Source organism: Pongo abelii, chromosome 1, assembly GCF_028885655.2.
Source record: "Pongo abelii isolate AG06213 chromosome 1, NHGRI_mPonAbe1-v2.0_pri, whole genome shotgun sequence".
Classification (NCBI taxonomy): domain Eukaryota; kingdom Metazoa; phylum Chordata; class Mammalia; order Primates; family Hominidae; genus Pongo; species Pongo abelii.
Window position 1 is genome coordinate 186,938,879 of NC_071985.2, and position 27,583 is coordinate 186,966,461.

At 44.7% G+C, this 27,583-nt stretch overlaps 1 protein-coding gene across 5 annotated transcripts in view; it reads right to left on the minus strand.

The window, feature by feature from the left end:
- The window catches only part of NSUN4 (NOP2/Sun RNA methyltransferase 4), a 45,340-nt gene that overhangs the window by 8,865 nt on the left and 8,892 nt on the right, over nt 1-27,583 (minus strand). For 4 of the 5 annotated variants that reach the window (XM_002810882.6, XM_054535372.2, XM_054535361.2 and 1 more), the window contains 3 exons: nt 27,267-27,427; nt 19,801-19,925; nt 16,785-19,064 (listed from right to left, as the gene is read on the minus strand). In XM_002810882.6, coding sequence (XP_002810928.1) covers nt 18,788-19,064; nt 19,801-19,925; nt 27,267-27,427 — 563 coding nt within the window. In that variant the 3' untranslated portion in view covers nt 16,785-18,787. Of the gene's footprint in view, nt 1-16,784; nt 19,065-19,800; nt 19,926-27,266; nt 27,428-27,583 lie in introns of those variants that run through there. The other variant, XM_054535357.1, reaches the window with a different exon arrangement.

Here is a 27,583-nt window from a genome sequence, read left to right on the forward strand (position 1 = left end):
CCACTCTGACTCATTCCGATTACCTGCTCCACCCTGACTCATTCCGATTACTTGCTCCACCCTGACTGATTCTCCACCCTGACTCATTCCAATTACCTATTCCACCCTGACTCATTCTGATTACGTGCCCCGCCCTGACTCATTCTCCACCCTGACTCATTTTGATTACCTGCTCCACCCTGATTGATTCAGATTACCTGCTCTGCCCTGACTCATTCTAATTTCCTGCTCTGCCATAACCATTTTTCCTGCCAAACCACTCACCCCTTCACTCTCTTTAAGTTAGCCAATCAGAATTAGTTTAGCCTATAGGTCTAACCCTAGCCAATAGGGGAACGACACAGCAGCAGGGGCCACGTGGGTCAGGAATAAGAACCTCTTCACCTCCCTTGTCCAGCCAGGTGTGCACTCACAATTGCTCCATCTGTTAGGGCGCACCCTTCTATAGAAGTAAATTCCCTTGCTGAGAAGAAAAAAAGAAAATTTTATATTGGGGTGCTATTTCTTTTGTGGCACCGAAACTTTATTTATAACATATGTTAAGTGCTGGCAGCCCATAGGCTGCTAGATCAGGAGCAGAGTGCCCCAAAATAAGCAGTTTTTCTTCCTCTAAGAAAGGACAGAATGGTCAAACTGAGCCTCCTCAGATTGCGTTCTTCTGGTTTTGTCATTGCAGAAAACGCTTAGGGGACTGGGTGCAGTGGCTCATGCCTGTAATCCCAGCACTTTGGGAGACCAAGGCAGGCTGATCACTTGAGGTTAGGAGTTTGAGACCAGCCTGGCCAACATGGTGAAAGCCCATCTCTCTAAAAAATACAAAAATTAGTTGGGCATGGTGGCGCACATCTGTAATCCCAGCTACTTGGGAGGCTGAGGCACAAGAATCGCTTGAACCCAAGAGGTGGAGGTTGCAGTGAGCCAAGATCGCACCACTGCACTCCAGCCTGGGTGACAGAGTGAGACTCTGTCTCAAAAAAAAAAAAAGAAAGAAAGAAAGAAAGAAAAGAAAACCCTTAGGGTCCTGGTCCTGCTAAATTGCAGACATATCTGTTTGTGTACACTCAGACACACATGCTCTGTAGGGTTGTAGAGTGACTGAAGCCAGCTGAGGTTCACCTGAGAAACTTTCCTGGCTTAACTAGAGGAAGAGAAAGGAAGGGCAGATGCAGAAAGGTCCCAATGTGGGATCAAACATATGGCTCCAAAGTCCTGGGAGTGTGCATCTCTGGCTCCTCCCTGCTGCCCACCACTTGCAGCTTTGGACATCTGGCAGGCTTCTTGGCAACAGCTGGCACTTAAGACTCAGAATGAGGTGGTGGCCCCCAAGGTCCCTGACCCATCCTCATCACTGCAGGCAACCTATGTCCCTCCTCCCTGTCCTGTGAAGTCTCCAGGATCCCACAAAAGACCACAGTCCAGGCCACAGACAGTTATCTACTCTGATTATTACCCTCCCCCTTTCTTCAGGCAGCCCCCATATGCCCAGATCCATGCGTAGGATCTGGCAGCCAGTAATGCTCCTTCTGTGTCCCATCCTACATTTTGGGCATGGAGATAACTGCCATCCTTCATTGAGCACTTTTGTATGTTAAGAAGCATGTCACAGACATTTTCTTATTTCACCATATCAGTTCTATGAGCTAGGAACTGTGTTTATTTCCATTTTACAGATAAGGAAACAAGAGATGGAAACACCTAATTCACCATCTATTTTTATTAATACTTTATCTCTCTCTACAGGGTTCTGTAGTTTACACCGTACTTTAAGGAATGTTGTACTCTTTAATCTTCAGAATACTGTGGCTCAGAAAACGGAAGGGAACTGTCCCTGTGGTATCCAGCTGACAAGTGCCAGGTCAGAAAATAGAAGCCAGGTTGTGTGATACTTAAGCCAGGCTCCTTCTATCCTCCATAGCCACTTCTAGCTCTAGGGTCACGGTGAGGGGCATCCGCTTTACCTATGGCTCAGACAGGATGGTCACTTTGTGGTTCTGAATGCCAAAGGGCCATCTGAGCCCAAACTTTAGCAACCCTTGATGGCATGGCACAGATGCTTGGAAGAAATTAAACATAGTACCATGAGTAAGTGCTGCTGGAAGGGCAGCTTACAGAGTGCAGAGTGATTAGAAATGCTTTAAAAAGAAATAAGTTCCCACTAGAATGTGGGTAGGATAAGGGCTGGTTGAGAGGAGAGAGTGAATGGCAGCAAAGCCAATGACTTGGGCTTGTGTCAGCTCTCAAAGGAGACCTTGGAGGTCATTGGATCCAGTCTCCCAACAGTATGCAAATCCCATCAGTGATATCCTTGTCTGAGGACCATTTAGGTTGCAGATTCTCAGTTTTTAGTTTTTAGTGTACTTTTAAATCACCTGAAGAGCCTTTTTAAAATGCATATTTCTTTTTTTTTTCTTTTCCTTTTTTTTTTTTTTGAGACCGAGTTTCACTCCGTCACCCAGGCTGGAGTGCAATGGCACCATCTTGGCTCACTGCAACCTCTGCCTTCCAGGTTCAAGCAATTCTCCAATTCTCCTGCCCCAGCCTCCTGAGTAGCTGGGATTACAGGTGCCTGCCACCACACCTGGCTAATTTTTGTATTTTTGGTAGAGACAGGGTTTCACCATGTTGACCAGGCTGGTCTCAAACTCGTGACTTTAAGTGATCTACCCACCTTGGCCTCCCAAAGTGCTGGGATTACAGGCCTGAGCCATCATGTCTGGCCAAGACATAACTCTTAATATCTTACAGTTCCTGTGGGTTGGGAATCTGAGCATGGCTGAGCTGGGGGCTCTGCTTTAGGGTCTCTCACAAGGCTGCAATGGAGATGCCAACTAGGACTGCAGTCATCTCAAGACTTGACTGGGGAAAGATCTACTTCCATGTTGATATGACTGTTGGCAGGATTTTTAGTTCCTTGAGGGTTTTTTGACTGAGGTCTAAATTCCTTGATAAAAGCTGCCCATAGTTCAGGCCTAGGTGGCCCTCTCCATTAGGGCAAGCGCACGAGAGTCAGAAAGAGAATACCGGTAAGGTGGAAGTCATAGTCTTCTGCAACCTAATCATGGAAGTAACATCCTATCATTTTTGCTGTACTGCCTTCTGTCTGTAGAAGCAAGTCATCACCAGGTCCAGCCCACATTCAAGAGGAGGGGACTACATAAAAGGCAAAAATAGTCATAGGCAGGGATCCCTGGGACCCATGTCAGTTGCTGTCTGCCACATTTACTAAGCAGAACTCTCCATTGCTGGACCACCATCATTGTATACAGAGGCAGATTTTTCACTTTTTTGACCATGATTCACAGTAAAAATATTTTTAAAATTAAGAACTAGTAGGCGGGGCACAGTGACTCACGCCTGTAATCCCAGCACTTTGGGAGGCCGAGGTGGGTGGATCACTTAAAGTCAGGAGTTTGAGACCAGCCTGGCCAACATGGTGAAACCTCATCTCTACTAAAAATACAAAAATTAGTCGGATGTGGTGGCACACACCTGTAATCCCAGCTACTCTGGAGGCTGAGGCATGAGAATTGCTTGAACCTGGGAGTCAGAAGTTGCAGTGAGCTGAGATCACGCCACTACACTCTAGCCTGGGCAACAGAGCAAAACTTTGTCTTGAAAAAAAAAAAGGCCGGTGCAGTGGCTCACACCTGTAACCTGAACACTTTGGGAGGCTGAGGTGGGTGGATCACCTGAGGTCAGGAGTTCAAGATCAGCATAGCCAACACGGTGAAACCCCTTCTCTACTAAAAATTCAAAAATTAGCCAGGCATGGTGGTGCGCACCTGTAATCCCGGCTACTCGGGAGGCTGAGGCAGGAGAGTTGCTGGAATCTGTGAGGTGGAGGTTGCAGTGAGCCAAGATCGTGCCACTGCACTCCAGCCTGGGCGACAGAGTAAGACTCCATCTCAAAAAAAAAAAAAAACCTAGTAAGTGTGTTTCTATACACACACACACACACACACACACACATGCTCTCTAAAGCAAATGCTTCATAATATAATACTTACCTTTACTATGTGTGATGCACATGTTTTCTATTCTATCCTTTCATTTAAAGGGGGCCATCTAATTTATTAACTTGCTTGTTGTGGTTCCTTTAATTTTTTTTAGAGAGACAGACTAATCTATTATCTAAGGAGGTGCTATTAAATTTTCTCTTACATCTTGAGTCAGTGAAAATTTTCAAGTAATTTGTCCATTTCATCCAAATTATAAATTCACTGGCAAAAAGTTATTCATAATATGTCTTTACTACTATTCTATTTTTCTTTTTTTTTTTTTTTTTTTTTTGATGCAGGGTCCTTCTCTGTCACCCAGACTGGAGTTCAGTGGTGTGATCTTGACTTATGCAACCTCCAACTCCCAGGATCAAGCGATTCCCCTGCCTCAACCTCCCGAGTAGCTGGAATTACAGGTGCCCCACCACTACGCCCGTCTAATTTTTTGTATTTTTAGTAGAGACGGAGTTTCACCATGTTCACCAGGCTGATCTCAAACTCCTGACCTCAGGTGGTCCACCTGCCTTGGCCTCCCAAAGTGCTAGGATTATAGGCATGAGCCACCACACCCGGCCTCTTTTTTTTTTTTTTTTCACTTTCGCTCTTGTTGCCCAGGCTGGAGTGCAATGGCGCGATCTCGGCTCACTGCAACCTCCACCTCCTGGGTTCAAGCAATTCTCCTGCCTCAGCCTCCCAAGTAGCTGGGATTACAGGCATGCGCCACCACCCCTGGCTAATTTTGTATTTTTAGTAGAGACAGGGTTTCTCCATGTTGGTTAGGTTGGTCTTGAACTCCCGACCTCAGGTGATCCACCTGCTTCAGCCTCTCAAAGTGCTGGGATTACAGGCGTGAGCCACTGCGCCCAGCCATGCACTGGCCTATTTACTACTATTCTTTTAATATAAATCAGACCTATTGTGAATATAATTCTTCCTTTTTTTTTTTTTTTTTGAGACAGTCTCGCTCTGTTGCCCAAGCTGGAGTGCAGTGGCATGATTTCAGCTCACTAGAACCTCTGCCTGCCGAGCTCAAGCCATCCTCCCACCTCAGCCTTCAGAGTAGCTGGGACTGTAGGTGCATACCATCACGCCTGGCTAATTTTGTTTTTATTTTTTGTAAATACAAGGACTCACTATGTTGCCCAGGCTGGTCTTGAACTCCTAGGCTCAAAAAAGACTCTCGCCTCCGCCTCCCAAAACGCTGGGATTACAGACGTGAGCCATTGCACTCAGACCTTTCTTTTTTTTTTTCTTTTTCTTTTCTTTTCTTTTTTTTTTTTTTTTTTTGAGAACGAGTTTTGCTCTTGTTGCCCAGGCTGGAGTGCAATGGCGTGATCTTGGTTCATCGCAACCTCCGCCTCCTGAGTTCAAGCAATTCTCCTGCCTCAGCTTCCCGAGTAGCTGGGATTACAGGCATGCGCCACCACGCCTGGCTAATTTTGTATTTTTAGTAGAGAAGGGGTTTCTCCATGTTGGTCAGGCTGTTCTCAAACTCCCAACCTCAGGTGATCCACACACCTCTGCTTCCCAGTGTTGGGATTACAGGCGTGAGCCACCACGCCTTGCCTCATTCTTGATATTGGTAGTTTGTGTTCTCTTTTCTTGATCAGTTTAGTCAGGGGTTTATCAATTATGTTGATTGTTCAAATAAACTATTATTACCCTTTTTAAAATTTTAATTTTTAACTGACAAAAATTGTATATCTTTATGGTGTGCAAATATTGTTTTGAAATATGAATAAATTGAGCTAATGACAAATGTATTATTCACATACTTTTTTGTGTGTATGGTGGGAACACTTCAAATCTATTCTTTTTTTTTTTCAGAGACGGGGTCTCATGCTGTTACCCAGGCTGGAGTATAGTGGCATGATCATGGCTCACTATAGCTTAGACCTCCTGGGTTCAAGCAATCCTCCCACCTCATCCTCCCAAGTAGCTGGGACTAAGTGTCCCAAGCCCACCGGCTCTTGACATCTATTCTGTTAGTAATTTTCAAGAATACAATATTGTTATTAACTAGTCACCATGTTATACAATAGATCCCCTTTTATTTTATTTTATTATTTTTAATTTTTTTTGAGATGGAGTCTCCCTCTGTTGCCCAGGCTGGAGTGCAGTGGTGCCATCTCAGCTCACTACAACCTCCGCCTCCTGGATTCAAGCAATTCTCCTGCCTCAGCCTCCCGCGTAGCTGGGATTACAGGAGCTCACCACCATGCTCAGCTAATTTTTTATATTTTTGGTAGAGATGGGGTTTCATCATGTTGGCCAGGCTGGTCTTGAACTCCTGACCTCATGACCTACCTGCCTCGGCCTCCCAAAGTGCTGGGATTACAGGCATGAGCTACCGTGCCTGGCCACAATAGATCTCTTTTTTTTTTTTTTTTTTTTTTTTTTTTTTTTTTGGTGAGACGGAGATTTACTCTTGTTGCCCAGGTTGGAGTGCAATGGCACAATCTCAGCTCACCACATCCTCCGCCTCCCAGGTTCAAGTGATTCTCCTGCCTCAACCTCCCGAGTAGCTGGGATTACAGGCATGTGTCACCACGCCCGGCTATTTTTGTATTTTTAGTAGAGACGGGGTTTCACCGTGTTGCCCAGGCTGATCTCGAACTCCTGACCTCAGGTAATCCGCCCACCTCGTCCTCCCAAAGTGCTGGGATTACAGGTGTGAGCCACTGCGCCCAGCTAGATCTCTTAAAATTATTTCTAACGGAAATTTTGTATCCTTTGACCAACATCTCCCCACCCCCATCCGTCCCCATCCCCCAGCGCCTTACCCCACACCTCTGATAACCACCATTCTATTCTCTACTTCCACTTCCACTTTTTCAGATTCCTGATTGCTGTGTCCTGAGTGTTTGTTCCCTCTGAAACTCATGTTGAAACTTTATCACCAATGTAACAGTTGTATTAAGGGGTGGGGCCTTGAAGAGGAGATTAGGTCATAAGGAGTCTGCCCTCATGAGTGGATTAATTCATTCATGGATTAATTAGTTAATGGATTCATGGGTTATCATGGTAATGGATTATTGGTGAGGGCCTCCTGGGCCTGATCTGAGGGCAGCCTCCAGCTTTTATCAAGTTATCACAAGAGTGGGTCTGTTATAAAAGCCAGACTGGCTCATGCTCTAGCCCCCTTGCCATTTGATGTCCTGTACCACCTTGGGACTCTGCAGACAATCCCCACCAGCAAGAAGGCCCTCACTAGGTGGGACCCCTTAACCTTGGACTTCCCAGACACCAGAACTGAAAGAAATAAATTTCTTTTCCTTATAAATTATCCAGCTTCAGGTACTCACTCATAGCAACAGAAAACAGACTAAGACACAAGATTGGTGTTGAGGAGTGGGGTTGTTGCTAAAAATGAACACCTGAAAATGTGGAAGCAGCTTTGAAACTGGGTAATGGGCAGAGGCTGGAAGAATTTGGAGGAGCAGGTTGGCTAGGAGCATGGTCTGTATTGACATGACTGGAGCATTAAGGGCAGTCCTGGTGAAGGATCAGAAGACAAAAAAGAAGACTAGGGAAAGTCTGGAATTTCTCAGAGATTATTTAAGTGGTTGTGACCAGAATGCTGATAGAAATATGGACAGTAAAGGCCATTCTAATGAGGTCTCAGATGGACCTGAAGAACAAGTAACGGAAGCTAAAGGTCATCTTTGTTAGAAACGGGCAAAGAGGCTGAATGCAGTGGCTCACAGCTGTAATCCCAGCACTTTGGGAGGCCGAGGCAGGCGGATCACTTGAGGTCAGGAGTTCAAGACCAACCTGGCCAACATGGTGAAACCCTGTCTCTACTAAAAATACAAAAATTAACTGGGCGTGGTGGCGTGCGCCTGAAGTCCCAGCTACTTGGGAGGCTGAGGTGGGAGAATTGCTTGAACCTGGGAGGCAGAGGTTGCACTGAACTGAGATCACGCCATTGCACTCCAGCCTGGCAACAGATTGAGATTCTGTCTCAAACAACAACAACAAAACAAAAAACTGTCAAAGAACTTGATAGATTGTGTCCATGCCTCAGGGCTCTATGGAATGCAGAATTGAAGAGCAGTGAGTTAGGCTATCTGGTGGGAGAAATTAGGAATATCTAAGCAGCAAAGCATTCAGGTTGCTGCATGACTACTTTTAATTACCTATATTAAGCTGGGAGAAGGGGAAAATGACTTAAAGATGGAATTTATAATGAAAAGGGAAGTAAAGTGGAAAGATTTGGAAGACTCAGCCTGGCCATGTAAATAGTAAAAAGGCGGCCAGGTGCAGTGGCTCACGCCTGTAATCCCAGCATTTTGGGAGGCCGAGATGGGTGGATCACGAGGTCAGGAGATCGAGACCATCCTGGCTAACACAGTGAAACCCCGTCTCTACTAAAAATACAAAAGAAAACAAGCCGGGCATGGTGGTGGGCACCTGTAGTCCCAGCTACTTGGGAGGCTGAGGCAGGAGAATGGCGTGAACCCAGGAGGCAGAGCTTACAGTGAGCCGAGATCGCACCACTGCCCTCCAGCCTGGGTGACAGAGGGAGACTCCGTCTCAAAAAAAAAAAAAAAAAAACAGTAAAAAGGCATGTTTGGGAGAGGAAACCAAGGGTATGGCACAGCAACCAGTTTGCTAAAGAGATTAGCACAGAGAGAAGGGATTATCAAGACAAGGAAAGAAGGACTCTGATAGAGTTTGAATATTTGTCCCCACCCAAATCTCATGTCGAGATGTAAACCCCGCTACTGAAGGTGGGACCTGGTGGGAGGTGTTTGAATCATAGGGGCGGATCCCTCATGAATGGCTTGGGCCATCTCCTCAATGATAAGCATACCCTTGCTCTCTGAGTTCACATGAGATCTGGTCATTTCAAAGTGTGTGGCACCCCCCCACCTCCACCCCCGCTTGCTTGCTCCTGCTTTTGCCATGTGACAAGGCTGTTCCTCCTTCACCTTCATCATGATTGAAAGCTCCCTGGTCAGGCGTGGTGGCTCACACCTGTAATCCCAGAACGTTGGGAGGCCGAGGCAGGCGGATCACGAAGTCAGGAGTTTGAGACAAGCCTGACCAACATGGCGAAACCCCGTCTCTACTAAAAATACAAAAATTAGGCCGAGCACGGTGGCTCACGCCCGTAATCCCAGAACTTTGGGAGGCCGAGGTGGGCGGATCATGAGGTCAGGAGATCAAGACCATCCTGGCTAACATGGTGAAACCCGTCTCTACTAAAAATACAAAAAAATTAGCCGGGCATGGTGGCGGGCACCTGTAGTCCCAGCTACTCGGGAGGCTGAGGCAGGAGAATGGCGTGCACCCAGGAGGCGGAGCTTGCAGTGAGCCAAGATTGCACCACTGCACTCCAGCTTGGGCGACAGAGCGAGACTCCGTCTCAAAAAAAGAAAAATTAGCCAGGCATGGTGGCAGGCACCTGTAATCACAGCTACTGGAAAGGCTGAGGCAGGATAATTGCTTGAACCTGGAAGTGAGCCAAGATCAGACCACTGCACTCCAGCCTGGGCAACAAAGCAAGACTCTGTCTCAAAAAAAAAAAAAAGTTAAGGTGGCAATGTTATGCTGGTGGTTAAGGACAGAGCCTCTCCTACCACATTGCCACTGACTTGCTATGTGACCCTGGGCAAGTCACTTAACTCTAATATGCCTCAGTTTTCTTCTGTTAAAATGGGTATAATAATACTGAGCTACCTCAAAGGGCAGTTTTGAGGCATGACTAATGCTTTTTATAAAGCATTTTGGGATCCTTCAGCACAGGAATTCTCAAGACCTGAGTATTTTTTATAATAACAATGGCCACCATGAACTTGATCTGTCTGTGTGTCCCAGATGCTATCATTAGTCTATGTGGTTCTCCAAGAAACTGAATGAATCCATTGGAGAAGTGGTGGATAACTAGCCAGAGAAAATTTGAGAATGCTTAAACTCATTCCCAAGGAAATATACACAGGACACCTTTTCTTTGATTAGGTGGGATTTTTCCCTTTTTATGTGGCATACTAGTTATTTGTGACCTAAGAATAATTTTGGAATAATTTCTATTAATGTCAACTCTGAAGCTAGTTATACTGATCTGAGATTGTGTTTGTTCATAACAAAAGTGAAATGAATCTGAAAAAAAAAAAAAGGACACCACCTCTGTGCACATTTCATTGGCTAAAGCACGTCACATGACTATGCCTACCTGCAGAGGGAGTGGGGAAGGCAAGCCTACCACATGTCCAAGAGAAGGAGTAACTAAGTACTCCTTTGTGAGAAGTCCTAAGGCTTACCATACCCACAAATTGACTTCATGACCACTAATGATTCATGGTTGTGAGCGATAATTCAGAAAACACTCATTGAAAGGTTTTGTATGCTAACCTACGGTCTGGCTCACTACAACTTCCTTCTACTGGTCCCAGCTCTGCCCCTGGGGATACTCAAAACACATCTGCTTCCCCTGCCACAGAACAGTCCTAGTTGGAGACAGCATCTCTCTTCCCTAAGTCTGTCTTTCTCCTGGCGAAATACTCCCAATTCCCCCAGTTGTCCCCAGAATGAGACTTTCAGTTTCCTCTCCATCCTGGTCACCCTCTTCAGCCAGTACACCTCCTAAAGTGTCACCTCAAAATATGGTCTGAACAGCTTGGAGCTCAAGAGTTCCCATTTATTCAGAGAGATAAGGCTGAGTAAGCTTAAGGACAGGACTGACTTTCAGAAGCAATTTCTGTAGAGCCAGCTATTTAACTTCCTCATTCAGTAAATTCTCATAATCATATTCCCACTGTGGGGGCCCATGAAATCTGATCAGGTCGTTTTCCAGCTTAAAACCCCGACAATGGCTTCCAGTTACTCAGGATAGAATACCTATTCCTTCAAGTGGCCCAGAAGGCCCTGTTGTAGGTTGGCTTCTGCCTGCTTCTCCAGCCTTGTGTTTCACAACCATTCCTTTCTCCCTACACTGCAGGATACTGGACCTCTTTCAGAATCTAGAATATCCTCTTTCCTGACTTCACATTCACACGAACTGTTCCCTCTGCTAGAGCACTCCCAACATCCTCCTCTGCCTCACTAATTTAACTCCTCTTTATCTTCAGCTCTGTTTAAAGATCTCTTCCTCCAGGAGAGGTTAGGTCCCTCAGGTATATGCACTTTACATTTCTCTCAGTACTTGGCTCACTCATAATTTACTTATAACTAATTGTAATTGCTTGTAATTTATTTGTAATTACTTGTCTATCTTGCCCACTAAATTGTACATCCCATGAGAACAAGGACTTTTTTCTGCTCTGTTCACCACTCCAGTGTCTACAATTAAGCCTAGCACATAGGAGGTACTCAAATATATATTAACTACCAAATAGGTACTAAGTATGTTGGTACTTGCGGATTAGGGATGCAAAAATAAATATCAGCTTACTGTCCCTAACAATTCCTAGTTTGGGGATGGGTAAAGAAGAAAAAGTGGCCATGGAAAGTGCTATATGCATTGTATTATGGAGAGGGTTGGGGAGCACAGAAGAGGATCAACCCAGCTTTAGAAGGATTACAGAAAGCTTCCAGAGGGGTGGAAATTGGAGCTAGCAAGAAAGCACAAGGGAAAAGGCATTTAGACAGAGGAGACAATTTGTCCTGACACGGAAGCATTGGGGTATGCTATGCATGGATAGACAAAGAATTTGTGCAAAAGCGGAGCAGCAAGGCATGACAGACACAGATAAAACAGCATCAACAACCAGGGATCAGGGCAAGAGTCTGGACTTGATCCTGCTGGCAATGCAGAGAGAACAAAGGATCTTTCTGTAAAAATGGGTTCTCACTATGTTGCTCAGGCTGGTCTCAAACTTCTGGCCTCAAGCGACCCTCCTGCCTTGGCCTCCAAAAGTGCTGGGATTACAGGCATGAGCCACCATGCCCAGCCTAAAGAACAAAGAATTATAAGCAGATGAATGACACTCAGATTTGTGTTACTTACTAACACAAATGACATATGTTAAAATTTTATTTAAATTTACTTAACCATTTCCAAAACTTACTGGCTTAAAACAACCACTACTTTATTTGTTCACGATTCTGGGGGTCAGCGATTTAGGTTGGTCTTGGCTGGGGTTACTCATGCTGTTTGGGTCACCTAACTGTTTAACTGAGCTTGGGAGGTCTAAGACAGCTTCCAGCACATGTCTCCAGCAGGTTGGTCCAGGCTTCTTCACAGGGTAGCAGAAGAGCTCCAAAATGAGCGTGGAAGTTGCGAGGCTTCTTGAGGCCTAAACATGCAGAAGTTGCACAGCATCCACCTGACTTTATTGGTCAAAACAAATCATAAGATCAGCCCAGATTCAAGAGGTGGGGAAACAGACTCCATCTCTTAATGACAGAAGCAGCAAAGTCACATTGTACTGGGACAGGATGGGAGGATTTATTGTGATCGGCAATCACACAACAGATAAGGGGTGGCATGAGAGGACGGGGGAGAATGGAAGAATTTAGGGCTGATTAGAGTAATAGAAATGAGTTTTGAGGCCACTGCCTTTGATCAGTGAGAAATGATAAGGCCCTACCTAAGGTAGGAATGCTAGGAAGGAGAGAAATATAAGCGACATTTCAAGAAAGAAATTTCAGATTGAGGCTGGGCACAGTGGTTCATGCCTGTAATCCTAGCACTTTGGGAGGCCAAGGCAGGCTGATCACTTGAGCTCAAGAGTTCAAGACCAGCCTGGGCAACATGGCGAAACCCCATCTCTACTAAAAATACAGAAATTAGCCAGGTGCGGTGGCATGTGCCTGTAGTCCCAGCTACTCAGGAGGCTGAGGCAGGAGGATCACTTAAGCCTGGGAGGCGGAGGTTGCAGTGAGCCGAGATCACACCACGGCACTCCACCCTGGTGAGAGCCAGACCCTGTCTTAAAAAAAAAAAAAAGAAATTTCAGATTGCAACTTTTTGAGTTACTTAAGCAATCTAAGCTTGTTTCCTTCTCTATAAAATGGGACTAAAAAGAGTATATCAGCTGACTCTGGATTTGCTGCCTATGAGTTACCCTTACTCTGCAAGGAGCAGTAATGTTCAATAAAAGATTGCTGTTTAACACCACCAGCTTGCCCTTGAATTCTTTCCTGGCTTTCTCCCAGGCTAAGCCCCAGTTTTGAGGCTTCTCTGCCCTGCAATAAAAACACACCATAAAAATAGTGCAAAGAAAAGCCACAAAATGGATGAAAATGTTCAAATTAACAAATAACTCTTTCGAAGTTTTATAATAAATAGGCAACAACAAAAAAGAGCATATCCCAGGGTTTCTGTGAAAGTAAGAAACAATGATGTAAGTAAAACAATGCTTTTTTCACATGGGCCTGGCTCAGGTACTTTCGATATACAGTAGTGATTACTGTCACTGCGTCAAGGATAGCTGCAGTTTCTGGCATGGGCAGCAGGGTAAAGGGTGGTTTTAAGTTTGGAGATGAAGAATGCAGATGGGAAGAAGGGCAGATTGGCAGGGGTGAGAGTGGTGATTTGAGTTGTTACTGGGGTCTCTGCTTGACCCCCTTGCCTTCCACTAAAGACCCTCAAATCTGAGATCTTCTAATCCAAAGGTTCTTAACTTGGGGGAGATAGGTCTTAGGAAGTACCCAAGCCCCTGAAATTATATGTAAAATGCTATGGTGTTTTTTGTCTCTATTTTTCTGAGAACAGCCAAAGCTTTTACCAGTCTCTCAAACAGATTTGTGACTCCTAAAAGGTGAAAAACATAGATCAAAGCTATCAATCTATATTGACCCATAGCTGTCCCAATACCTGACCCTCTGCTATGGTTGAACTGTTGCAAGTCACAAGGAAAGAGGAGCTCATGAACAAGACTGAGGCAATACTGCTAAGCTTCCAGGTCTCTCAATATGATCCCTCCTACATTAAGCCATATTTTGCATTATTATTCTCTGTGGGCTTGGTTCTCTACCCGCTTCTCTTCTTTTTTTTTTTTTTTTTTTTGTATTTTTAGTAGAGATGGGGTTTCGCCATGTTGGGCAGCCTGGTCTTGAACTCCCGACCTCAGGTGATCTACCTGCCTTGGCCTCCCAAAGTACTGGGATTACAGGCATGAGCCACCACGCCCAGCCAACCCCTTCTCTTTTTTTAGGGAGACCTCAGGTGTACAAAATTGAATTAATCATAATCTTTGTTTATAACATACTTTTATCACTTTTGTCATGAATAACAAATTTTTATGTATAACTTTTAACTTAGCTGCTTTTAATAATGCAATAAGTACCAAACATAAAAGCTAGAGCCTTAACAATAATCTAACTTTATGTTCCCTCCAGCCCCATCCTATCCCCCTATCTGTAAGAAGCATTATACTGAGTCCCATAGTGAGAACCACTCTTTCCTTCTTACATGGTTTTACTGCATACATGTTCTTCTTACATGTTTTTAAATTCTTAGTTGTATTTAATTTTCTAGCATCACTACTCATGAGAGAAATGCAAATTAGGACCACAACGAGGTATCAAGACACATCCACTAGAATAAAGTTTTTATTTATTTATTATTTATTTTTGAGACAGTCTCCCTTTGTTGCCCAGGCTGGAGTACAGTGGTGCAATCCCAGCTCACTGCAACCTCTACCTCCTGGGTGCAAGCGATTCTCGTGCCTTAGTCTCCCAAGTAGCTAGAATCACAGGTATGCGCCACCACACCCGGCTAATTTTTGCATTTTTAGTACAGACGGGGTTTTCCCATGTTGGCCAGGCTGGTCTTGAACTCCTGACCTTAAGTGATCCGCCCGCCTCGGCCTCCCAAAGTACTGGGATTACAGACGTGAGCCACCCTGCCCGGCCCACTACAATAAAGTTTAAGGTTGATAATCCTAAGTGTTAGTAAAGATGTGGAGCAACTGGACCTCTCATACATTGCTGATGGCCATGCAAAATGGTAGATCCACTTTGGAAAACAGTATGGTGGTACCTTATAAAATTAAACATACATTTACCATATGACCTAGCAATTCTACCCCTAAGTATTTACTCAGAAGAAAACATGGGCTGGGCACAGTGCTTCACACCTGTAATCCTAGCACTTTGGGAGGCCGAGGTGGCTGGATCATCTGAGGTCAGGAGTTCGAGACCAGCCTGGCCAACATGGCGAAACCCCGTTTCTATTAAAAATACAAAAAAATTAGCCGGGCATGGTGGTGGGTGCCTGTAATCCCAGCTATTCAGGAAGCTGCGGAGGAAGAATCGCTTGAACCTGGGAGGCGGGGGTTGCAGTGAGCTGAGATTGCACCATTGCACTCCAGCCTGGGCAAAAGAGTGAGACTCAATCTCAAAAAATAAAAAAAGAAAAGAAAACACGTACTAACAAAATCATATGCCCAAAAGGTATTGGCAGCATTACTAATAATAGCCCCAAACTGGAAGCAACTCAAATGTCCATCAACTGGTGAACAGATAAACAACATGGTGGTATGTCTGCACCATGGAATACAATTCAGCAATAAAAAGGAACAAAACATTAATACTCACAACAAAGTGAATCTCAAAAACATTATACTAAGTCAAAGAAGTCAAACACCCAAGACTACATATTGTATGATTCCACGTATATATGCAAAAATTTTCCAAGACCAAATATTTGAAAGGATTATCCAGGCTTCACAGAGCATAATCACTTAAGATTTTTATTTAAAGGCAAAGGATACAGGGCAGCAAGAGAAAGACTGGGTAGGTAAACATCAGGAATCTCAGAATTCCCAAATACAAGCTTCCCATGGTCCTTATGCACATGTGGACTGCACTGCAAAGCACTTTTGGATTGAATCATCATGATCTATGTGAGGCATCCATCCTGGTTTTGGAAGAGCTCAAATCAGAAGTTCCCAGCAGGGCTTTTATGTTGCTCTGGCCATGTAATCAAGCCAGACATATGTAACTGGTTAGACCAGCTGCAAATAATCAATAAAAGGAGTGACTAGTGGAGCTTCAGACTTTATTTATTTATTTATTTATCGAAATGAAGTCTCTCTCTGTCGCCCAGGCTGGAGTGCAATGGCGCTATCTTGGCTCACCGAAACCTCCACCTCCCAGGTTCAAGTGATTCTCCCGCCCCAGCCTACTGAGTAGCTGAGATTACAGGCACCTGCCATCATGCCTTTTTGTATTTTTATAGAGATGGGGTTTCACCATGTTGGCCAGGCTGGTCTTGAACTCCTCCTGACCTCAGGTGATCCACCTGCTTCAGCCTTCCAAAGTGTTGGGATTACAGGCGTGAGCCACAACACCTGGCCAAGCTCCAGACTTTAAACAGCACATTATAAATCCCGATGCCTTTTTTTTTTTTTTTTTTTGAGACAGAGTCTCACTCTGTCACCCTGGTTGGAGTGCAGTGGCACAAGACGGAGCCTCACTCTCTTGCCCGTGCTCAAGTGATTCTCCTGTGCTCAAGTGATCCTCCTGCCTCAGCCTCCTGAGTGGCTGGGACCACAGGCACATGCCAGCACACCCAGCTAATTTTTTTTTTTTTTTGGTAAAGACCAGGTCTCACTATATTGTCCAAGCTGATCTAGAATTCCTGGGATCAAGTGATCTTCCCACCTCAGCCTCCCAAAGTGTTGAGATTACAGGAGTGAGCCACTGTGCCTAGCCTATTTTCTATTTTCTACATCTTGATGGTGATGGTGACTATACTATTGTATACAATTATCAAAATTTATTAAACAATATATTTAAAATTTATGAACTATATTGTATGTAAAGAATAACTCCATAGAAAAGAAAAAACGTTTCATTCAGAAAGGGCATCATGCTACATTTACTCTTCTGGGATTAAACTTTTTTCACTTAATTATTTTATTGCTCAGATTCATCCATATGGTTAGGTATCATTATAGTTCATTTGACAATTGTATAATGTTCTATTACGTGAATATTCCAGTTTACTTGACCACTCTCTTGCTCATGGGCATCTGGGTTATTTCTAGGCTTTTGCTTTTGTGAATAGGGCTGCTATGAATATTCTTGTACATGTCTCCTGGCGTACATGTATGAGTTTCTCTAGGATTTATCCCCAGTATTGGATTAACTGGGTTATAGGGTAGCTGAATATTCAATTACAGCAGATAAACTGTTTTCCAAAGTAGTTCTCTGCTTTTCTTATCTAGGTCTGCCTGTCCTCAATTAGATGATGACTCTAGAGGCAGGGGACCCTCTCATTTTGAATTACCACTGCTTAGCATTCAATTAGCACCAGGCTGGATAACCAGGAGTCCAAGGACAGAAGCCCAGGCACCTGAGGCCTCTTAGCCTCAACAAATACTAAGTACTATACAGAGTGAACAGCATGCAGGGACCACATGCCACGCACGGAGACTGGTTAGGGTCCTACTCAGAGCACTAGCCATGCTCCTTGAAGCTCCATCTTCCTAGCTTCACCTGATTTTGAGTCTCAGAGATCTTCCAGGGCCCTCAATTACAATGCAAATCCCAAAAGAAGGCTTAACCTCAGCTAAAGTCCCTCCTCAACTAACACCTCTAATACCCAAATAAGGATGAGCAGGAAAGGCAGAAGGGACAAAAAGAGTGGCAGGAAGAGGAGGAATAAGGAAAGTGGAAGAGCCAAGAAGCCTTCAGGTATTCTAAAATTATATACCCTTTTCTGCACAGGACCAGTTTTCCAGGAAAAAAAAAAAAAAGTTTAAAAAGAAAATATCTGCAAGTGACCCTGAGCAATTTTTCATATCCCTGCCACTAAAGGTTACTTTATTTTGGCTAAAGTTACAAAAACAACATATCGAGTATGCAGTCAGTAAATGATGAAATCTTGCCCTGAACACAGTGTGTGCAGTGAAGCCCTGTGATGCTGAGGGAAGAGTTAGGGATTAGGGGGTGGGCCAAAGAACAGGCACCAGAGCTCAGCTGCAGACTAGAAACAACAAAAAGTCTGGAATACAACAAAACAAAACATCAGGAGATTCCTAGGTGTTCAGAAAGCAAAAGGAGAGTTACCATTCTAAAGGATGAGGAAGCCCAGTAATCTCCCACAATCCCAACTGCTACATCTCCAAGAGCTCCCTAGCTACCTGTCATACATGAGGTCTGGGAATACTTGCTAGATGAATGAACAAAGAACAAGGCACGCACAAGAGTATGACAGTTTTGTGGCAGAAGCTGCCTCCTAAGCCACATTTGGGCAGCAGTATTGTTGACAGCAGGAATGGCCAGAATTATTCAGCTCAGAGGGCTTTTCCAATGTGAGTAGGTAAGCAGATTATTTTGCACTGGCTTAACATTTTCAGTTACTTGTTCCTTAAATTAGATCATAGGCCATATGGAAAAACCAAGTGGGCTTAATTGAGCCTGCTGGCTGCTCAAGACTGATCAGGTGGAACTCACTTCAAGGGTGACAGGGGCTCAGTAACTGGCTGGTACAAATGGAACTAATGGCATTTGCACTGACATGAAGTCCCCAACTGCAGCCCCAGGTCTACAGAGCTTCAACAACTTTATTGGCCAAATGCTTCTTCCTATGTTTACAACTTAGTGTGAGCCTGCTCACTGGCTTCTCCTTCTATGCCCCTAAGTGGGCAGCGAACTTTAGTACAGGCCTGGAGATGGGGTAGGGGGTAATGAGTGAGTTAGAAACCTGCTGATGCTCCACAATTGGACAGCAGGACAGAAAATCTTCTACTTATTGCCGAAAACTGCAGAAAGACACGAACAGGATGGAGACAGGACCCAGAGTGCATCTCTGCCACTGGTCCCAGTTTCCAGTTTCTGCTGCCTCCAACAGAGTATACCCTTTGTGTTCTTGCTTCAGGGATTGGGTGATGCTATGTCAGCCTACGCATTTTGCAGAAGTACATAGGGCCAAAATTGGCCATGAGGTTTGGTATTACCAGCTCCCCAACCTGACAGGATGAGAAGAAACAAAATGTGTCCATGAAAAGCCTTCGGAAGTGAGTCAGATCTTCCACCTGCACCTGGATGCTGTATTGATTGGCCAGGAGCTCAATGGCACCTTGCACCACATACTCGTTCTGTAAGTGTGAGAGTGAGCAGGTGGAATAGACAACGTGGCCTCCTGGTTTGGTGGCAAGGAGTCCAGCCCTGAAACCAGAAAGAGACAGAAGCAGTGACTAGTGAGCTTCCCAGCAGTAGAAGAGCAACATAAGGAGCTGGAAACATGGATAAGGGAAGGCTACTATGGGATGGGTAGCCGGTTAGACTGCCTCTCAAGTCCCTTCCACAATGACACTGCCTGAAAAGTCATTCTCAAGGCAGATAGCAACCCAACCTTACTCCATGAGCTCTTCACTAGGAAGTCTCCTTACAATGACCCCCTGAGCTCTGTTTATGGACCAAATTGCTATGCTGGCTATAGAATGAGTCCTTACTCTAGTAGCTATTTTTCAAACATGTGCTACTCACTGGTACTGAGGATGAAATAGCATGAGTCAATCGTGCAGCCCACTCTAGTATATATGTCCTACTAGATAGGGTTGCTTTTTTGTTTTTGTTTTTGTTTTTTACAGAGTCTTGCTCCGTTACCCAGGCTGGAGTGCAGTGGCGTGATCTCAGCTCACTGCAGCCTCCACCTCCTAGGTTCAAGTGATTCTCCTCCCTCAGCCCCCTGAGTAGCTGGGACTACAGGTGTGCATCGCCATACCCAGCTAATTCAAATAGGGTTTTTATGTTCCAGAGATGATCCCATTTCTGTCTCCTCTAGGCAGATCTTCAGCCGTAAGATTCCTGTGTGGGTTATGGTCTTGGTAAGAGCTTCCAGTCCCCCAGTCTCCCAGAGCACTCTGGCACAAAGTCCTGAGTTTAAAAATCTGTCACTCACGCAAGAAGCTGCACTTGCAGCACAGGCAATATCTGTCGCTCCTTCTTCCTTGACCGCTTAAAGATGTTGTTCTCCTCCTCATGAAGGGAGTGGCGATCTGTGGTACAGGGCACATCCACCAGCACCTACCCAGAGTGTTAAAGGGTAAAGTATTAAAGATCCTTATAGGCTTCTCTTCCTTAGGCCAGAGATGTTTTAGGCCCCTGGCCTAAGTTTGTGAAATATTCCCTCTGCCTATCCCTCCTTTGCAGAGTATCCGACAAAGTTCTTCATTTTAACTTGGTAGATAATTATGAAATAATGAGTGGGAAAACAATATATTTGGGAATGTTCATGGCTGGTCAAAAACCCAAAACTAACACACAAATAACTATAATTTTTTTTTTTTTAAATTTTTAGAGACAAATCTTGCTCTGTTGCCCAGACTGGAGTACAGTGACGTGATCATAGGTCACTGCAGCCTCAAACTCCCTGGGATCAAGCAGTCCTCCCACCTCAGCCTCCTGAGTAGCTGGGGCCATAGATGCAAACCACCACTCCAGACTAATTTTTATATATATATATATATATATATATATTTTTTTTTTTTTTTTTTTTTTTCCCCAGACGGAGTCTTGCTCTGCCGCCCAGGCTGGAGTGCAGTGGTGAAATCTCGGCTCACTGCAAGCTCCACCTCCCGGGTTTACACCATTCTCCTGCCTCAGCCTCCCGAGTAGCTGGGACTACAGGCGCCTGCCACCATGCCTGGCTAATTTTTTGTATTTTTAGTAGAGACGGGGTTTCACCGTGCTAGCCAGGATGGTCTCGATCTCCTGACCTCATGATCCACCCGCCCTGGCCTCCGGAAGTGCTGGGATTACAGGCATGAGCCACCGTGCCCGGCCTAATTTTTGTATTTTTGTAGGGACAGCATTTTGCTATGTTGCCCAGGCTAACTATAAGATAATTCTTTAAACAGTACACTTATGATTTGGTCACTTCTATATTATACTCCAATAGGAAAGTTATTACAGTCTGGACAACATAATGAGACCCCACCTGCACAAAAAAAAATTTTTAATTAGCCGGGCATGGTGGCATGCACCTGTAGTCCCAGCTACAAAAAATTTAAAAACTAGCCAGGCATGGTGGCACACACCTGTAATCCCAGCTACTCGGGAGGCTAAGGCAGGAGAATCGCTTGAACTTGGGAGGCAGAGGCTGCAGTGAGCCAAGATCGCGCCACTGTACTCCAGCCTGGGCGCCAGAGCAAGTCTCAAAAAAAAAAAAATTAGCCGAGCGTGGTGGCAGCGCTCTTGTAGTCCCAGCTACTACTCAGGAGGCTGAGGTGGGAGAATTGCTTGAACCTGGGAGGCGGAGGTTGCAGTAAGCCAAGATCGCGCCACTGCACTCCAGCCTTGGTGACAAAGCGAGACTTCGCTTCAAAAAAAAAAGCTTACTACAGGACACAAAAATAACCACAAAACTTAAAAGGAAACACGACTCCTTGAGCAAGTCAGCAGAAACAGCAACCAGTAAAACTAAATTCCCAGTTTATTTGTTTTTGGGATGGAGTCCCGCTCTGTCACCCAGGCTGGAGCGCAATGGCACGATCTCAGCTCACTGCAACCTCCACCTCCCGGGTTCAAGCGATTCTCCCACCTCAGCCTCCTAAGTAGCTGGGACTACAGGCGCACAATACCACACTCAGCTAATTTTTGTATTTTTTTAGTAGAGATGGGGTTTCGCCATATTGGCCAGGTTGGTCTCGAAATCTTGACCTCAGGTGATTCACCCGCCTCAGCCTCCTAAAGTGCTGGGATTACAGGCATGAGCCATCATGCCTGGCCCGCCCCAATTTGTTTTTTCAATGAGACTAGTCAACTGCTGGAGTGAGAAAGGGAGAAAGAGCAGGAGTGAAAAGGGGAGAAAGAGTAGACGAAGTTCCATCTGTAACTGATTGTCAACAATAGTTTTGATATAGGAATTATCCAATGTAGAATTAAAATATTAATATAAACCTTCCTAAATAACAAAAGAAGTTAAAAGAAACAAAACAGCAAGGACAGAGATCCCACAGTGAAAGAAACATGGTAAATAAACACAGTAAAATAATTTGAAAGGGGTCAGGCACAGTGGCTCATACCTGTAATTCCAGCACTTTGGGAGGCCGAGGCAGGCAGATCACAAGGTCAAGAGATCGAGACCATCCTGGCCAACATGGTGAAACCCCATCTCTACTAAAAAGACAAAAATTAGCTGGGCGTGTTGGCACACACCTGTAGTCCCAGCTACTCGGGAGGCTGAGGCAGGAGAATCGCTTAAATCCAGGAGGCAGAGGTTGCAGTGAGCCGAGATCGTACCACTGCACTCCAGCCTGGCAACAGAGTGAGACTCCATCTCAAAAAAAAAAAAAAAAAATTAGGCCAGGAGCAGTGGCTCACACCTATAATCCCAGCACTTTGGGAGGCCAAGGCGGGCGGATCACCTGAGGTCAGGAGTTCGAGACCAGCCTGGCCAACATGGCGAAACCCTGTCTCTACTAAAAACACAAAAATTAGTTTGGCACGGTGGCGGGCACCTGTAATCCCAGCTACTCAGGAGGCTGAGGCAGGAGAATCGCTTGAACCCAGGAGGTGGAGGTTGCAGTGAGCCAAGATTGCGCCACTGCACTCCAGCCTGGGTGACAGAGCGAGACTCCGTCTCAAAATAAATAAATAAATAAATAAATAAATAAATAAATAAATAAGCAAGCAAGCCAGGCATGGTAGCGGGCGCCTGTAATCCCAGCTATCTGGGAGGCTGAGGCATAAGAATTGCTTGAACCCGTAAGGTGGAGGTTGCAGTGAGCCAAGATGGCACCACTGTACTCCAACTTGGGCAACAGAGCGAGACTCTGTGTCTCAAAAAATAAATTTAAAAAATGATAATAACTTGACAGAGCTGAGACCAAAATCATCAATGGCATCAATTGCTTAAGTCAGCAATGAAAAGAATAAAATTTATAGATTGGCTCACAAAGCAAAACCTGTCTATGCAGCATATAAGAGATACACCTCAAAGGAAATGGCCTAAATATAAAGGGATGAGCAAAGGTATAACTGCAATGCTTTAAAAAAAAAAGCTGTAGGAGTTTCCCCAACCCAAAAAGGCAGAAATGTCTATAGACTCTTTCCTTACTCCTTCTCAGTGTCCTGAGTCATGGCCAGAACTCTTAGGAAGATGGCTGCAAGGTAAACTTAGGACCGCTGGACTCCTGAGCCCCTAATGCAGAGAAACAGCAGAGCTATGTAATTTCAAGGGGACTATAAATCGATGGCAATATATCTGAATATCTTGGTTCTAATATATTTCTAATATTGTTTCAGTAGTGTCAACTGTGGAAAATGTTCATGTTGAGAGGCCAAGGCGGGCAGATCGCTTTAGCCCAGGAGTTCGAGACCAGCCTGGGCAATATGACAAAACCCCGTCTCTACAAAAAATACCAAAAAAATTAGTTGGACATGCTGGCACGTGCCTGTAGTCCCAGCTACTTGGGAGGATGAGGCGGGAGAATTGCTTGAGCCCAGGAAGCATAGGTTGCAGTGAGCCAAGATTGTGCCATTGCACTCCAGCCTGGGCTATGGGAGTGAAACCCTATCTCAAAAATAAAAAAATATGTTGATCTCACTCAGTCACAGAAGAAAGAAAAGGAAGTTGTACTGTTGCACTACACTTAGGAAACATTTAGGGAGGGTAGTCAAATCATTCCACATCAGATATGGCACGTGCATCTTCACATCAGGCACTGGCATGGATGTCAGTCATAAATAACCAGTCGTGCCAGGATAGTGCTCCCACTGAATCTCAGCCCTGGGCAAGTGTCTAACAAATATTATTTGTATTAATATCAATTTGTATAATATTGTATTATAAGGGAAGATAGAAACATGTTCAAATAAACATTGTATTATTTGAAATAAACTTGAGCTCACAAAAAAAAGAAAGTTGTGACTTGGGGGGAAGGGTTAGTGTCTTCCATGAACAGGCAGAGCTCTGAGGTCCTGTCCCTTCTCCAGCTGATGGACAAGTGGAGCCGGGAGAAGGATGGAGTTACTAAGAGTATGTAGAGCCCTGAAGTAGTATTCTTCTTTGCATCTAAAGTGCTTAACACGGCTGGGCACGGTGGCTCACACCTGTAATCCTAATGCTTTGGGAGGCTGAGGCAGGAGGATCACTTGAGCTCAGGAATTCGAGACCAGCTTGGACAACATAGTGAGACCTCATCTCTACAAAAAGTTAAAAAATTAGCCAAGCATGGTGCACGTGCCTGTAGTCTCAACTACTTGGGAGGTTGAGGTAGCAGGATCACTTAAGCCCAGAAAGTCAAGACTGCAGTGAATCATGATTGCGCCACTGCATTCCAGCCTGGGCAAGAGAGCAAGACCTTGTCTCAAATAAATAAATAAAAGTGCTTAACACTTGCCTACCACAGAGTATATTGTACACAACTAGTTTTTTGGTTTTTTTTTGAGACGAAGTCTCACTCTTGTTCCCCAGGCTGGAATGCAATGGCGCGATCTCGGCTCACTGCAACATCTGCCTCCTGGGTTCAAGCAATTCTCCTGCCTCAGCCTCCCAAATAGTTGGGATTACAGGTGCCTGCCACCACACCCGGCTAATTTTGTATTTTTAGTAGAGATGGGGTTTTACCATGTTGGCCAGGCTGGTCTCAAACTCCTGACCTCAGGTGATCCACCCGCCTCGGCCTCCCAAAGTGCTGGGATTACAGTCGTTAGCTACCGTGCCCGGCCACAACTAGTTTTTCAACAAACAAATTAACAAAGACATCTTCAAACATTAAAGCTGTCAAGTGAAATAGCAGGTCACTCATTCTATATTGTTCTAAAATAAGTAGCTAGGATCAATGAATGGAAATAATAATAATAATAATGGTAAGGATTGTGATGATTATAATACTATTGAATGTTTTCTATATTCCAGACATTGTGCCAAATGCATTCTTATTTAATTTTCACCTACGGGATAGGCACTACACTATTATCCTCATTTTACAGATTAAAAAGCTGAAGCTTAACTGAAAGTTAACTAACTCACTGAAACTTCTCTGGCAGGTAAGTAATGGAACCAGGGCTAATCCAAGCAGTCTGACTCCAGAATCCTTGCCCTCACCCATATACCATGCAATCTACAGATTGCAGTAAGAGGCAGAACTTTCTTACATTATAAGTGTTCAACAACAGAATCTCAGTGTGTACCCATCAACGGATGTGTTTAAGCATAGGCTGAATAATGATAATGGCTCCTGCTTGCCTAATCTTCACTGCCAGGTACTATACTAAGTGCTTTCCCTGGATACTCTCACTGAATCCTCACAATAATCCTAAGTGGTAGGATTACCCTGTTTCACAAACGAAGAGGTTGAAGTTCAGCAAGATCAACAGTTTGCCAAGGTTCGTAAGTAGCACCCCTGTAATGTAGAAACTGGTTAGGCTGACAGGAGAGGTCATGCTCTCTCCATCATGTTCCACTGCTCTCATATCAAGAAAAATGAATAGGCCGGGCACAGTGGCTCACGCCTGTAATCCCAGCACTTTGGGAGGCTGAGGCGAGTGGATCACTTGAGGTCAGGTGTTCGAGACCAGTCTGACCAACATGGTGAAACCCCGTCTCTACTAAAAAAATACAAAATTAGCCAGGCGTGGTGGCACACACCTGTAATCCCAGCTGCCCGGGAGGCTGAGGCAGGAGAATCGAACTTTGAACCCAGGCTTGAATCCGGGAGGCGGAGGTTGCAGTGAGCCAAGATTGCACCACTGCACTCCAGCCTGGGCAACAAGAGCAAAACTGTCTCAAAAAAAAAAGAAAAAAATGAGTAGGGGATTCCTACACAGGCAGAAAGCAAGTCTCAAGCCTATCCAAGATTCCATATGCCTTGGTCTTTCTTTCAGTTTCTTAGAGTGGTTGAGGCAGAATGGTGAGAACTAGACAGATTAGGTAAATCAGGTGACAACACAGAGACAACAGCTATATATTTTATATATTTTTAGAAATATGTGTTCTAAACAAATATTTTTAGAGTATGCCATTTAAAATAAATAACTTAAAAACATGAAGAGACCGGCCCAGCACAGTGGCTCACACTTATAATCCCAGCACTTTGGGAGGCCAAGGTGGGAGGACTGCTCAAGCCCAGGAGTTCGAGGCCAGCCTGAGCAACATAGTGAGACTCCGTCTCTACAAAAAATCATTTGCTGGGCATGGTGGCACACTCCTCTAGTCCCAGCTATTCGGGAAACTGAGGCAGGAGGACCCCTTGAGCCCAGGAGGTTGAGGCTGCAGTGAGCTGTGTTCACACCACTGTACTCCAGCCTGGGTGACAAAGTGAAAACCTGCCACTCAAAAAAAAAATAAAAATAAATATGGAGATTTTCAACATGATTAATAAGAGATTATAAATTAGATACTATCCATTTGGCAAAAAAATTAAGTTTGATAGCACCAATGTTGGCAGTATGTGGGAAATCAGTACTCATTCATTACCAGTAGGAGTGAAACTGGTTTAATCTCCACAGAGAAATTTAGCAATTGCTATCAAAATCTTAAATGGATGTAAACTGTTATTCAACAACTATACTTCAATAATGTCAACAAAATTAAAAAGGATTTAACCCCAGGACACATTATTAAATGAAAAAAATACAAAGTTCAGAATAGTAAGTATAATATAATATACTATCGGCCGGGCACAGTGGCTCATGCCTGTAATCCCAGCACTTTGGGAGGCCGAGGCAGGTGGATCACGAGGTCAGGAGTTCAAGACCAGCCTGGCCAAGATGGTGAAGCCCCGTCTCTACTAAAAAAAATACAAAAATCAGCCGGGCGTGTGGTGGGCGCTTGTAATCCCAGCTACTCGGGAGGCTGAGGCAGAGAATTGCTTGAACCCGGGAGGCGGAGGTTGCAGTGAGCAGAGATCGTGCCATTGCACTCCAGCCTGGGCAACAAAAGCAAAACTCCGTCTCCAAAAAAAAAAAGAAAGAATCGTTATCCATAGGGTGGGGAAATAGGGGGCTACAGGCCAGAAGAGAGAAACTCACTTTTCACTGGATACTCTTTTGTGCCTTCTGAATTTTGTACCATGTGCTGTACTAACATTCAAAAATAAATAAATGAGCTTATTCATACTCACCTTCATGAGGCTTTCTGAGCAACCAAGTGACTTGAGAAATAAAGTAAGCCTAGTAACTTTTTCCCCCACTCAAATAGGTTCAAATTCTTTTTTGCTGCCAACTATCTTTAATAGAGATAACAACCAGTCATCTAAGCTGATTTTTCTTTTGGTCAAATCACCGATGTAGAACTGGCCAGTCCAGAAACAGCTCTACATGCTCAAACATAGGGGCTGGATCCTAACTCCTCAGGCCCTGGAGCCAGGATGGGGAGGCCGCACTAAGCTGGATGCATGTCCTACATCAAGAATCACTCACCCGGTCATAGGTGTCCCCCTCCAGTTCTCCCCATTTCCTGCCATCCCATGAGGTAACTCGAACTTGATTTCCATCCCTGATCTCTTCAGGCACATAGCTGTGAAGGATCTTCTGTAGTCTGGCTATTCGAGAAGTGGAGAGATCATTGGCAGCAAGATTGCCTATGGAAATAAAGATACTTCAGAGGCCATGGCCCAGTGAAACATTCCACCAGCAATGGCACTGATGGAGTCAGACCAATTCTCAGGCAGTCCCAGCCAATGCAAACCCCAGCATCAGGAACGTTTATTATGTGCATGGCACAGCATCAGTCATTC